Genomic DNA, 14,928 nt, shown 5'->3' on the forward strand with positions numbered 1-14,928 from the left:
CGCAGTGAGGTTTGATGGTGTGTATTTGATATCTAAGGGTTCACAGGTGACTGAGCTGTGAGAGGCCATACACTGTAAAAAATTTGCATGTGAACAGGGCGTAGGAGCTTGCACTGCAGTTGGAGGTGTGCCATGTTCTCCAGCAGGAAAGCAGTGGTCCACCTCTCTGAGCTCACAGAGGCACATCTAACCTAATTCATAACAATTTTCTGGGACGTCAGTGTATAAAGGACTGGGCTGTGCATTCAGTTGACAAATAAGGAAGAACCAGAGTAAGGGAGTGCAGAAAACAACTGAAAGTGAAACAAGTATTTCTGTCATGTAACGGTGGTTCAGCAGGGATGTCTATGAGACCAACTGGTGACAGCAGGCTCTTGTGAATGAGTCAAATGTGGATGGTGCTGCATGTATGCCTATGTAAAATAAACTTTTTTTTATATAATACAAATAAGATAAATACGATATAGATAGATATAGAAGGTGGGACATGGATGTGATATGATGTGAGACCATAACTTATAAATGGTGCATAGTAAGCTCATTCCTACCACAAAGTAAAAAATCTTACATTTGAAAAACAGTTAAAATGATCGTCAATATTTTTTTAAAAATAACTCAAAATTCTGAGTTTGTGGGCTGGTTTCACAGATGAGGCATAACCCTAGTCCCAATCTAAAATGTCTAAGTGAGCTGTCTTAACTTAAAGCAATTTGCACAGACTTAATATAGTCCGAGATTTAGTCTGTGCTGCATTAAACTAAGCCTAGCTGTAGGACGAACTTTAACCTAAATAAATCCTTCAAAGAGGTTGGTTCAACTTCTGTTTAATTCTGTTTGGGAGGGAGTTCATAGACTCTTTGGAATATCTATCATGCACATGTTAATAGAAGTAACCCATTTAATTATTTTGGATGAAATAACTTTTCGAGACCACCTCTGTATGTGGTTGGGAGATAATTAAACCTCGACTTTCCTTTCTGTCTCAAAGAGCAAGGCCTTCTCCCAGTTTTCCCAAGCTCTGATCACTTTTAGGTTTTTGGTATCTGCAGTCTTTCATTGGAGTGTCCTGATGTTGCTGGCCAAGCCAACTAGACAGTGCAGATCGATGAATATAGGCACTTCAGTGATTGGCTGTATAGATGGATGATGTGTCCATCAATCCCTGCAGCTGAGGAGCACAGGAACAGTACAGACCTGGTTTTCCATCCAAGTTCAGGTGTGTGCTCAGTTTCAAAGTGGACTCACGGTCAGAGTAACCTTTTAGTCACTTCCCACAAGCTGTTGTGGGAAGCTCATATCAGCACTACAGGGTTGGTGGAGTGTTTGGAGTATGGAAAAATTAATTTGCAATTTATTTCAAACCAAAAGGTGATCATTGATTCAGCGTGCTGCACAACTTCCTGAAGCAGCACCACAGACATGATCCTCCAATAGGAGATCAGGATCAAGTTCCTACACAATAACCAACGAGGACTTGCAGACAGAATTGCTTTCACATTGCACTACTTCAGCTAGAGATGCATTTAAATGGAATTAAGGCCTAGTCTTTTCTCTGATAATGTCTGTTCTGTTCAAACTTAAAGGATTTAACATTGAGGAGGATCTATTGTCATAAATGGAATATAATATTGTACTTTCTCCTTCACCAGAGCTGCCTAAAGTGGGGCTTTGTGGCCAAAGTTGACCCACCATATGTTTCCAGCGAAAAAACATGTTAAAAAAATGATAACATAAATAAATGTTCGTACTGTTTCATTTTTGTGAGGTAAAATATATAAGATCCATAATCATTAATTATCCACACTCTGAGCAGTGTGACAGAGTGAAGTCAAATACAGCGGCCAAAGATGTTCAGTTAGTTGCAATCTGTAACTTCACCACTAGATGCCACTAAATCCTTTAAATGAAGACTGGTTTATGGTGGTTAAAATACTCACACTCTTACATATATTGTTCACCTTAGCTGCTATTCACAATTAGCTAATTACTGTATATTTTTTTCTCATAGTTTTCTCGAGTTCTTCTTCTTATTATTATTATTATTAGTAGTAGTAGTATTTTTGTTGTTTATGACTGATGAAACATTTTTTGAGCAGAAAAAGAGCAAGAAATGTGAGGTTGGACACATGATTAAAAAACACTCCAGATGTGAACGACCGCACTAGACATTTTTTACAGTGTAGTGTGTTCGCTCATGCGTGACGTGATCGAGCTCCAGTCGGGACCGTTCGCACACAGACAGACTCTGTCAGTGTGTGTGTGTGTCTGTGTGTGTGTGTCAGTCCTGTCAGTGAGCGCCCGGATCGATACTCCAGCAATTAGTCGGCTCCAATTAGTCCCCATTACCCGCTGCTCAGCCGGGCAGTCACACACAGTTGCTGCTGCTTTCTCCTCCGACTGCAACAGCTGGGATGTGTGAGTAGAAAGCCCGCCAGGCTCACTCGCAGCACCCAGAGGTGTCTCCAAACATGGACAGGATAGGGGTGTCATTCTTGGACCCTCTGGATGACTACGAGTTAATCCACCGGATTGGGTGCGGCACCTACGGAGATGTGTTCAAGGTGAGTGGGGAGAACATTTGCTGCAGAAGGAAAGATTTAGTCCATGAACAAAGCTTCTCTCACTGCACACACACACACACACACACACACACACACACACACACACACACACACACACACACACACACTCTGCAGGCTATTTCACTTCCTGCCATCAAGGTGAAAGTGTGTGTTTGGAGAATATAGCCTGTAAAGTGCTGCATGGGAGAGGTTTTTGATGACCTGAGTCAAGAGATTTATCAAGACTGAGATTCCTGTTGTCTCTAAAGGGTTAAAATCAGAGTACACACTGTCAACATAATGCTCACAGTGTGTAAAAATACAAGATAAAAGCCTAAAATGAACGTGAGGGCTCTTTAGGAAATAGTCAGTATAAAGGAGATGGAATTAAAATGTGTGTGTGCTCCATTTTGTCTTTACATTAAAGGCTGTTAACCCTTTCAACCCTTGGATCTCCTGTTAACAGGCAGGTCTCTTACAAAGCAGAGTGCCAGCCTGTTGCATCAGCTGTGCCACAGGTTGATGTTGTTTTCATATTTATATATTATATATATTTATAACACCTCCTGTCATACTTTTATTATATATCACACTGATATATGGCATAATATATCAAATAGGGCTGTGTATTGGCAAAAATCTGATGATATGATATGTATCACGATACAGGGGTTGCGATTCAATATACTGCGATATATTGCAATTTAAAGAAATCTAATTTGAAGAAAATTGTCAAAGAACACACAACCATAAAATCAGACTAAAATCAATGTTTATGCAAGCAGAATAGTGGGATCTGTGTTTGTATTTATCTCAAAGCTGCAGTAGGTATTATTTTATAAAAAAATACTTCTTGTCATTTGTTCTGAAACTTTCACTATATCCTGACAGTAGTTCATGAGACAGATAATCCTTGAATCTGCTACTGTCAGGGTATAATGAAAGCTTCAGCAAATATGACAAAAAGTAATTTTTGTAAAAGTTACCCACAACACCACTGAAACACAAAGATCAGTACAGTGTTTTTGACGATTGATACAATCACAAAACAAAATATCACGGTATGATACACCCCAATATCAAATTTCCTGGAGAATCAACAGTTTATAGATAGAATAACCAGACAGAAGAGTCTGTTTTTGGCAAATTCCAGAATTAAAGTGCCTGATAATGATCACAGGGTCTCAAAAAGTCTTAGAGATAACCCTGTTGGAACCTGCAGAAACCCTCGATCAGTGGATTTAACAGTTAGTCGATGAATGAATCGGCAGCTATTTTGATCATCTTTTCACTCATTTTTTAAGCTTAAGGTTCTGGACTGTTGGTTGGACAAAACAAGCAGACTGAAGGCATCACCGTGGGCTCTTGCAGACAAATTTAAGTTCTTATTTTTTAGAGGTTAACAGCATAGCAATCGCATATATTAAATCACACTATACCACCCAGTTTATGTACAACTGACTCATGTCGTCTCTTTCCACTTGCCGGTTTGAGCGTCAGGATGCAAACATCCTGTGCCGTTAACCCGCCCCGGTGCCTTGTGCATCCTGCAGCAGCAGCACAAGAATTTGTATTGTTTCTTTTTTTATCCCCCCACGCCTGAAACATGGGGGATACCTCTGTTCATAAATGCCCTTTCCCTTCTGCTGCATGCTGTAGAGCTGTATTCTTTACAGATTAAACCTGTTGTACAGCCTTTTGTGTCTCCTTACCATGAGAACTGTAGTCTGGCACAGGAAGTGATGCATTTTCAGTTAGTTTTCAGTGGTTTGTTCATTACAGACACACGCATGTTTAATTCTAGGCTGAACGTTCAGCTGCTCAGCCTGCATACACATAGGTGACACGTGAAAGTAAAAACCAATATTGTTATTAAGGCCTCCAGGACAGCTTCAGTGCTCCTTGTCTCATCTGCTGGGGGCATGAACACAATGTAATGGTCATATAACATTAAAGCTGCAGTAGGTCATTCTTATACAAAAAATGTTTTGTCATATTTGCTGAAACTTTCACTATATCCTACAGTACACGAGAGGCATAATCTGTGAAACAATCAGGTTCCTCTGGCTCCTCCTTGTGCTCCTAATGGTATTTGCAGGAATCCACCGGGTTTGAATGGAAACAACCAATCAGAGCCAAGAAAGATAGAAAGATGCTTTGGGTTGGAGGCTTGAAGATAGTTGATTGTTGACTCTCATTCCCAGCATCGGCATTTGACGATCTGGGATTGAGCTTCCACAATAAACAACAATCTTTGTCAGTGGTCAATGTCGGTGTTTGAGTTGGTGATGTAGGAGTTAGTGTTTGACAAGGAAGAAGAATGTCTGGAATAAAAGAGATTATATTTTAGGCTCTGTCCATTGTGAGTAGACATTGTTAAGATGAATGCTAAATTGGTGGATACATTTTAAAGTTGCAATTGATAATAATGGCCACTGGGGGCAGCAAAACAAACCGTAAACACAGTGTTGCCAGATTATCACCTTATAAAAGTACCTGTTAGCAGACTGTTTCTAATTTACACATCCAGCAGACACAGAGCAACATTAGCATTCATTTGGAGTTGTGAATGTGTCCACCTGATGAATGATGAATTCCCTCTCTTTTTGCTCTGTTTTTGGTCTCCACAAACCTCTACAAACAAAACGTATCCAAAATGGGCAAAAGGGTGAAGCGTTGGTGGGCTCAATGAAGGCTGGTTACTGAAAACAGCCACCTGTGGTGGCACCCACCTGTCATTCAAAGCGTCCACACCCTTAACAATGCATAACTTTAGGCCTTAATATAATTTGAAGGGGTGGGTTATATAAAAAGTCACCCCCCGTACAGTTGAACGGTGAAATTAGCTATAGAGACCAGAAGTGTGTTTAGTACCAGGCTGTAAACATGTTTATTTCTGCTGTAAAGGTGGGCATTTTAAGATGGGGCCTTATGGAGACTGACTCACTGCTGGAGCCAGCCTCAAGTGGCTGTTAGAGGAACTGGTACTTCTGTGTTTTACTTTTTTTTTTTTTACATTTTTTGTTTTCTTTTTACTTCCTTGTTGGCTTAATTTGTCAGCCATGGAGGTTGCTGCTTGAGTCAGACACAGAAACGGCATGGAGAATCTGATCAATTTCCAAAATAAAAAATATAATAAAAAAAATAATGTGCAGTCTCCCAAATGTAAAAACAGACAAAAGAAACAATTTAACCCCATATCCTACTTCTTCATGGTAGAAGCATATAAATCAAGGAAAACTGACCAAATCAATAAAATCTTTGCAAGTTAATAAAATCTGGCGGTAAAACGCTTCTGAAATGCTCCTGGAAGAGAATGAAGTAATGAGCTGAAAAAACCCTTTAGATCTGAAGGAACTGCAGAGTTGGTGATAATTATCTGTGTCTGTCTCTTACACATTCATTTATCCATAATTCATATAAATATTGATTAGTGCAGCTTTAAATATACATTTAGCAGTAGTACGTACAACAGAACGCCACCTAAGAGCTGAATTCACAGAATCCCACAAACTGCAGTTCAAAACCAAGATGCTCTTACATTCTGTACATGAGCAGTCTTCAGCTGACTTTGACATTTGCGTTACTGTAACATTTAGACATATTGCAGCCAGTGTGTCTGCTGTGAATGGGAACAGACAATACCACATTATCACTCCCACTGCTGCTGCCGGAGCTGCAACTGCAGGAGTCAGGGGTGAAACCTCCGGACATGTGACTGTGTGGGCTTTCAGTGGACTCCAATTACACTGCCGTTGTTCAGCGAGACGCTCAGCTCAGAGCTCATGTGTGTAACCCTCTTATTAATCTTGATCCATGTCCTCCTGTGGCTCGGACCAGCCACAGCCGGTCCAGATGTCCTCAAGTGGTCTGACTTCGGTCTGGTCATGCACTTAAAGTGGAAGTTGCATTTCCAAAAATAGAATTAATAAAATAAACAATAACAATAGTAATAAAGTAACATTTCTCTCTTAAATGTACTATAGGGTGTTTCAATTTAATACTGATGCCTCTACATGACCTACATAACAGACCAACCAACAGTGAGAAGATTGGCTATGTCTTTAAAGTTATTCTATATATTCTCTGGATTGAAATCAGTCAGACATGGAGTGGATACACTTCTGGTTTAATCCACAGGGGCTGCCACAATCAACACAATATGCTTGCTAAAACATTGTTTGTCAGACACCTTTGCTTTGTACTGTTCTCATTTATTGCTGACTAAAATCAACATTGTTTGTTCTAATATGTAAGTTAGTATCATGGATAATTTTAGCTGGTTAAGTAATTTAGAAAGCTAATGTAAGCCAGCTGGCATCCACTCAGATAGTATTTTGTAGTGATAACATTAGTGAGCAAACAAACTAAGCTTAGCCAGCCAGCTGCTGGTTGTTTAGTTTAACGTTAGAGTAAATCGAATGCACTCAATGTCCACATCCGCACTTATTTACCTGCCTGCATGGTTTTTGTTTATATGGGTTGTTCATATACAGTATTTTGCCACATTGCACTATAACCTGACAGTTTTGCACGAAAAGTAATCGAAAACAGCCGACATTCAACCGTAGACTGGCATGAACATGGAACATTCAGCCATGGGCTTTACCGTAAATGTAGATGGTTGATATCAGTGCCAGTATTCAGCTTTTCCCAGGAATACAGCGAGTATATCTGCAGTCTCTATGATTCATCTCTTCCTGTTTTATTGTTGGAGATTAGAAAAGAAACCTTTGTTCTGTGATTCTGGTGAAATGACACCCAATCCTGACAGGAACAGTTCTCTGTGTGTCATGGTGGAACTCTAAATGATGGGTCACACATTAAGATTTTAGCCATGAGACTTGGCCGCTCATACAGTACTGTAATACTATTATATCACAAACTCATATGTTAACTGCACATTGAAGTGTAGTGTCTGGCGATACGCTACAATACAGGGTTACGATTCAATATAATGTGATATTGTAAGCAGTGCGATATATTGGGATTCATGTTAATCTAATTTTGGGAAAACTGTTCACAATTTGCATAAAATCTGAGCAAATATCCAACATCATCGCTCTCAGTTAACATTCACAACACTGCCATCTAGCACTTAGGGGTTTAATCACTAACATTGATTGTGTTGTGGAATCGATACAATATCACAAAACAAAATATCGCGATATTTTCTTGTACCCCTAACGTATAGTGTAAGTGGACATGGTGGAGGTTAAATGTTCCAGTGTTAATCACTGATCTTTAGAGGTTTTGATAGGTATATTTGTTAACTTTGGAGCCAGGCTAGCTGTTTCCACCACGTCCAGTCTTTATTCTAGGCTTGGCTAACTACATCCTGACATCAGCTGCTTTAAGATTATGGCAAAAATTTAAAAATTAATGAAAACATTTTTTTTTTTTTTTTACTTTGAAGCCTTATGATTATATACAACTTATTTCCCAGTATTTATACATTTTCTCTGACATGGCTTTACAAAATAATGTTTCTGATCACAATTAGTTTTTTTAAACTATTGTTTAAACATTCTTTCTTTTAAGAATAGTAATTAATAACTGGAAAATGAGCAAGAACTCAAAAGAACTTCATTTCCCAATGCAGAATCTCTGCACAGTTCTGAACACTTTCCATGTCTTTGCTTCTTTCTTGCTCTCCCACTCTCACACACACACACACACACACACACACACACACACACACACACACACACACACATACACACAACTTGTAGAAATTGTAGAGAGTCATTGCAGTGTGTAGTTGTATTACATTTTCCATGATGTTGGGGGAAACATGGTCAGGATTTATCTGTCATCATGTTGGCATAGTATGTTTGTCTTTGCTAAAACCTGACTGAAATGGGGAACTCCACTGTAACATGTCAGTAGGCTTTCATAACATTGTTTACTGCTGGTGCTAGTTAGACTTCCACATACTCTTGATACACAGGACTATGCATAAACGGTAAATAAACATCTTTAATCGTTTTAATTATTTACAAAAATGCTGTCTTTTCAACAAAATTGATCATCACATCGTGTGGCAGCCCATTACATAGATTTTGGTGGCTGACTAGTCAACCGAAATAATAGCACTGAGTCAGAAAGTCACACAGAAAGAAACACCTGAATGCAAGTGAGTGGCCATGTTGTCTGCAGCTCTGCATGTCTAAAAAAGCAGGCTGTGTTTAAAGCACATCTGTTTTGTTGCTGTCAGTTTAACCCATGGTCAGGGTTAGCTTCACCACTGCTAATGTGGTGCAGGATGAAGCATCAGTATCATTGTTATCTCCTGTGGTTGAGTGTACTTTAGCATACTTGTGCAGTGATTTGGAGCAGTGGTTAAAGCAGAACTATGTTTGGAGATCTGCACTTTGTCCCCAATGCATATACTATACTAATTCCTGTCCATGGATGCAAACAGTCTAGTTTGGATGGTTACGACATTATGGCTAATAAACAAAATCCTCTATTCAGAATATAAACGGGATTTTTAGTCATGTTAGCTAATCTTAGCTACCTAGTACTGTTGTACTTCTCTGTGAGATCACAAATATACCATGTTTTCCCTAAAACAAGGATATTTGATATCATACAGTGGCTTCTACGGGAGCATGTACAGTTGTTTTCACAGTCTAGCTTGGATGGTTACGACATTATGGCTAATAATCAAATTCCTCTATTCAGAATATAAATGGGATTTTACCTTCAAATGGCGAGATCCTGTGAGAATCCATCTTACCAGGCCACCATAAGCAACTGGTCAAACTAGATTAACTAAGACTGTAGCAGCAAAACTTCAAAAACTGTGTTTTTTATTTATGCTTATGAGTTCAAGTTTTCCTTTCATAAACATTTATCATTTGTTATACACAAGTCTAAAGGTCACATATTCTTACTTTAATGAGTGCAAACAAGTCCACATTTAACATCAACAGTCATGTTTGTTTCAGAGGCCATTCATGCCCCATGCTGTACAAGTGCATTCAATATGAAAAGGTGTTGTCCCATTATGAAGAAATTACAGTTTAGCCGTAGACTGTGTGTCATTTGTGTGCCTAAACAAAAAGTGCAGTGAAGCTTCTGCTCTCTCTCTCTCCATTATGTAACCCCAAATGGCTGTTATTTCAGGCCAAACCATCTCAGAGACGTTACTATCACTGCAGTCACAGGAAGTGGTGTGGTAGAACAGGAAAGAAAACAGGAAGTGAACGCAGCCAAGCAACAGGTTATGTTGAGGAGACCTGTTGATCCCGTTGGTGGCTGCCTCGTTTGTTGTGGATGCTCAGAGTGAACATCAGTCCGTCTGACGTCAGTGCGGTAGTGGAGTGTAGATGACTGATGTTCCCAGGAAGAACTGAGGAAGTTGAAAACATAGTATAGCTGCTTCCAGACAACATCCTCCATAACCTCTGAAAAACTTGAGTCACACAGGTTTACCCTGACTGTGTGGACTGATTAGGATTGCTAATGGACTAGTTTGACTGGTCCTTTAAAAGAATCTAGTTCAACTTATTTGCCATTTGATCCCTTTTGTTTTGCTTTCCATGGAATTTGCTGCCAATAAGAACATTATAGACTAAAACCAGCATTATACTCTACAAGCAATCTAATGGTAGAGCCATATATCCTAACAGAGTGCTGTCCGGATAGCTAGTAAATCTGTTGAAGATTTTCATGAATCGCAGATGATGAATTGAAAATGAAAGGTTACTTTTTATCTCACAGTCAAAGTAAGTGATGCTGCTATCAGTCTATCTGACCGGCTTGTCTTGGGGTGCCAATAGGAAAGAGCTCTCTGCCAGTACTATTCGCCCTGTCTGTGGCATCAGTGCAAGGTTAAAGCCAAGGCAAGACAGCAGGCTAAACTAATTATAAGGCCTTCATCATCAAGATAGCATACTGCGGAGTTGGATTTATGCCCAGGTTTTGTTATCCTGATGGAGCAGGCAGGTGGCAGAGCTCCAACCAGGACTTAATGTCTTCAGTCTCTTAGTTTCCAAAATTTAGTGTGTGATACAGCAATGGACTTAATGCAAGAATATTTGTGTATTTGTATTTGCCACATTTGATTTATAAGCTCTAGTTACTGCACGGATTTGTTGCTTTCTTCTTTTAACTTGACAAAAGCCTTCTGAACATGGGCAAGTGAATGTTCATCAGTCAGTGCATTTTCGTAAGTGTGCGTTGTTGTGTAGGTGAGCCGTGTCAGTGAGTAAATTATATAAATGATTGAGTCTATGCACTGTCATTTATTAGCCCTGAAACAGGACCCTTCTACTTCCCAGCAATGTCCTGTTCACTATTTCTTTTCCCAGGATTGCAAAGTCATGACCCACCCTAGTCTGACTCTGATTGGCTTACCTTAATATTCTTACCCTAACCCTAACCAATCTAACCAGCACAGACTAATAAAGGCAACCAGTACTAGCCACACAGAGTAAGGCTGCTTATGTGCGCTGTGCTGCCACTGGGCACTGGTTTAGAGTGTAACATTAGCCAGAGATAGCTAAACGTCAGCAAGTTGACTGTCAAACTAGATAATAAAAATAGTTTCTATGGCATTTATTCATTGTATTTGGTTATATTTTACGAAGGGTGTAACATGAGCCAGAACATACAACAATAGCAGTCATACAGGGTTAGAAATGTAAAAATAATGATATATAGATATATTTAAGTATTTTTATCAGTACTCTGTATCAACTGACACACAAAGTTTAGCTATCAGGAAGGATTAAATGCTATCAGAACCTCCCTACATAAAAATAGAATTAATAGCAATGGTGAGGTCATGCAGGAGACCGCAGCAATCTTAAATTATCTGCAGAATATGTTCAATATTAAAAGAACTATCAGACCAACTAAGTGATGCCAGAAACCCCCATGCCAATAGATAATAAAAACATGTTGAATTTAATTATTCGCACTAAATGTGCTCGTCACAGCCTAGCTGAAAGTCTTGTAGTTGTTGTCTAATGGCTGCTGGATTTTTGGTTTGGTTCTTGGATGGTGATGTTGTTATGTCCTCTGAGGTTACTGTGTGAAGAAATGTGATGCCATTTTTCACTGTTGTGCAAAAACACAGTATGTATGCCTTGTCTGGGGCACAGAGCGGCTTGACACCAGCTGTGTGAGGGCACATCACCCAGGCTTTCAAAACCACAATAGTGAGCTCTGTCGTTACACCGGCATGCATGTGACGTACATCATATGAACACTGCTATCTATATCTCTGTGGGTTGACTGGAGTTGTGAGGAGCTAAAGTTGATCTCGATTGACTTGAGAAAGAGGAGAATTTGCATTAGTTTATGCATGAAGCAAAATAATATTTGCAAGTACCAATAAGACACACATCCGCTGCTTAAAATAGATAGATAGATAATCTGGATGTTGATGAAGTGATGCTGTTTGCTATTGAGGAAGCTGACTGGGTCTGGAAAGTGTAAAGTTAGGTCCTATTTCCACCTGATACTGTATTAACATCTGGATATCTATATAGATGATCTATGGCCCTTTGCATTTACACCTACTATTAATAGGTGGATCTTAAAGCTGCAGTAGGTCATTTATAAGTTTTTTGTCATATTGACTGAAACTTTCACTATATCCTGACAGTAGTACAAGACAGATAATCTGTGAAAACATCATCAATCATGTTAATGCAAGGTGTAAATGGAGTCTTAAATTCTGCCTTTGTCTTTACTCAGCAGCAGTGTAAGGGACTGTGATGTACCGGGAGGCTAGTCTGATAAGGGTTTGACTGATGTGTCTGCCTTTCATGAGAACGGCCCGTGGTCATCCAAACCCTGCTATTTGAGTCTCGGCATATCCTTCAATCCATTATTTTAACTCAAATAAATTGTTGAAACTGATTACATTGAACATTTTAAGCAACACTAACTAGTTTTGTAAGTTACAGAAACATTGCTCAAGTACGTTTTACTAGGTTGTTTTCACAATACAAATAAAGATTAGAAAATAAAGTCATTGTCACTTAAAATTACTAGTAAAAGCTGCTGAATCAAGAATGCTTTTAACTTACAAAATTGAGTTAGTTTGATGTTATCAGTTTCAACAATTGTTTTAATTAAATGAACTTACCTGGTTTTACACTGTATAAAAAACAGGGGATAATGTATGCATATATTTGTAATGGTATGTAATGTATATATATGGATTTATTACATAGATTGTCATGTATTTTCCTTCCCTTTCAGGCTCGCAACATCAGGACATCTGAACTGGCAGCTATCAAGATTGTCAAGCTCGACCCTGGTATGTTAACTGTCCAAACTTTACGCAACATGCTCACAACTGATCATTTGCAAATCAGCAATTTGAATTTAAATTTGATTTGAGTTTGAATTTACGGAGAGTCTAACATTTTGGGAACTATTCCTTTGTCAGTCAGCCAGAAGAGAAGATCAATATCAGTTTCTAAGGACAGGACACATTTAGTGGTTTCTTTTTTGTGCTTGGAGCTTGGATATAGATTTTTTCTGTTTACTTTTTAGCTGCAATTCAACTACCATTCATCACACAATCTGACATACCTCAAATGTATACTGTACAGTGTCACACAGATTGTGACCAAGATTGTATTATTTTATTTTATTGTCATTTATTAAAGCATTATAATTATTAGTGTATTTATTTTTATTATTGTTATTCTTATAGGGTCCTTACTTTTGGCAAGACAGCAAACAGTTTAAGTTTCCTTATTTAATTTGATTTTAAAATGATTTTATCATAGTCTATCTTAAAACAATACTGACATGCTCAGATATACATTAAAAGAGTTGCTGGTTGCTTCTGTCCATACTCACCCACTCATAAAGTAATTTCAATGTGATGGGAGGTAACATCCACCGTCCTCATTCTGTGCAAGAATACATTCAAAAGCTTACTGAATTTATTTTTGCAGTGTGAGTTAGTAAAATTAAGTGTATTCCAAAGTTACATACCAGTACTCATAGTCTCACCTTATGCTTTACTGGTCTGTAATTTTCCTACAGCAGACACTCACTAACCTGTCTGTCTGTTCAGGGGATGACATCACATCCATCCAGCAGGAGATCACGATGATGAAGGAGTGCAAGCACAAAAACATTGTGGCCTACTTCGGCAGCTACCACAGGTGCTGTGTGTTTTTCAACCTCACATGTGTGGAATTCCTGGGATTGTTGGTGGACTGAAATATGTGGAATTTGACTTTTATGTTCCCCACACTGCTGCTGGATTCCTCTCCCACTCTCTCTAGTGCTGAGTGAGACTGTTGGATGCATGCATAAGAGTCAAAATATCAGGGAGTGTTTCCTTTTGATACCGAGTGCTTCAGTGTTGTCTCTCACAATCCCTGCCCTGGAGAATGAGCACTGCACATGTCAAACACTGAGATAAAGGTTGTGTGTGTCTCTCTAGGAACACCAAGCTGTGGATCTGCATGGAGTACTGTGGCGGAGGGTCACTTCAGGACATGTATCATGGTATAAATACAATAAATGTTAAGAATTCTGAATGTAGGTCCTGTATTATATCCATTAAAGCAGAGGATTTTTAAAGAAGGAGGTGTGGGAAAATATTACATTCGTTATTACATTAATTGTCAAAAGATCACATAGTATAGCCTAAATGTGTGTGAAGATTTTGGGGGAATTTTACAGTTTTTCCAACTTCTCCAGAGTCAGAAACTAATAAATGCCTTAGGACAATTTAGGCTATCGTGGTTCAATTGTCGAGTGTCTATGGGATCAAATAAGGTAATTATGATCCTATAGACATATAACGGTTGAGCGAAACCAAGCAAGTCAACTAAAGCTGAAGACTTGCTGTTTAGACCTGCGTTTGTGTTGTAGACATGTTGTGTCGTGTTCCTTTCTGAGGTTGTGCACAACCAACGGTCTAAACAAATGCAGGATATACAAGGCAGCCAGTTAAAGCAGGTATGTCTCGGACTTAAGGGGGACGTCTTTTTCCCAACTTCTCAGACTTTGAAAACCCCTGATTTAAAGAATAAGTGGAAATGTCTCTTACCCAGAGCAAGGTGAAAATATTACATTTATGTCATGTTGGCACATCAGGAAGAATGGAAACTTCTTTTGTGTTCCCAGTTGGGAGCCTTGGGCTACCCCTTTTACTTTATACTACACTACAGAAGATACATTTGAATTTTGAATCCTAAATTAGCTATTTTTATCATATATATTTGTAGCGGTTAACAAGTGAATGCAGACACAAACAAATAGTGTATAGCTTCTTTTTAATTAACTGACTCGACAGCTACGATCCCTGTTTTGATCCCTGAGCATAGTTTACTTCTCCAGTCCGGCTTCATGTGCATGTTAGTGCATGTGAGTCTCTCCA

General features: G+C 38.9%; 1 protein-coding gene across 4 annotated transcripts in view; it reads left to right on the forward strand.

The window, feature by feature from the left end:
• The first annotated feature begins 2,220 nt into the window (after window positions 1-2,220).
• The window catches only part of map4k2 (mitogen-activated protein kinase kinase kinase kinase 2), a 44,723-nt gene continuing 32,015 nt past the window's right edge, over window positions 2,221-14,928 (forward strand). For all 4 annotated transcript variants that reach the window (XM_051428537.1, XM_051428539.1, XM_051428538.1 and 1 more), the window contains exons 1-4: window positions 2,221-2,561; window positions 12,783-12,840; window positions 13,612-13,702; window positions 13,987-14,051. In XM_051428537.1, coding sequence (XP_051284497.1) covers window positions 2,469-2,561; window positions 12,783-12,840; window positions 13,612-13,702; window positions 13,987-14,051 — 307 coding nt within the window. In that variant the 5' untranslated portion in view covers window positions 2,221-2,468. The remainder of the gene's footprint in view (window positions 2,562-12,782; window positions 12,841-13,611; window positions 13,703-13,986; window positions 14,052-14,928) is intronic.

Source organism: Dicentrarchus labrax, unplaced genomic scaffold (assembly GCF_905237075.1).
Source record: "Dicentrarchus labrax unplaced genomic scaffold, dlabrax2021, whole genome shotgun sequence".
Classification (NCBI taxonomy): domain Eukaryota; kingdom Metazoa; phylum Chordata; class Actinopteri; family Moronidae; genus Dicentrarchus; species Dicentrarchus labrax.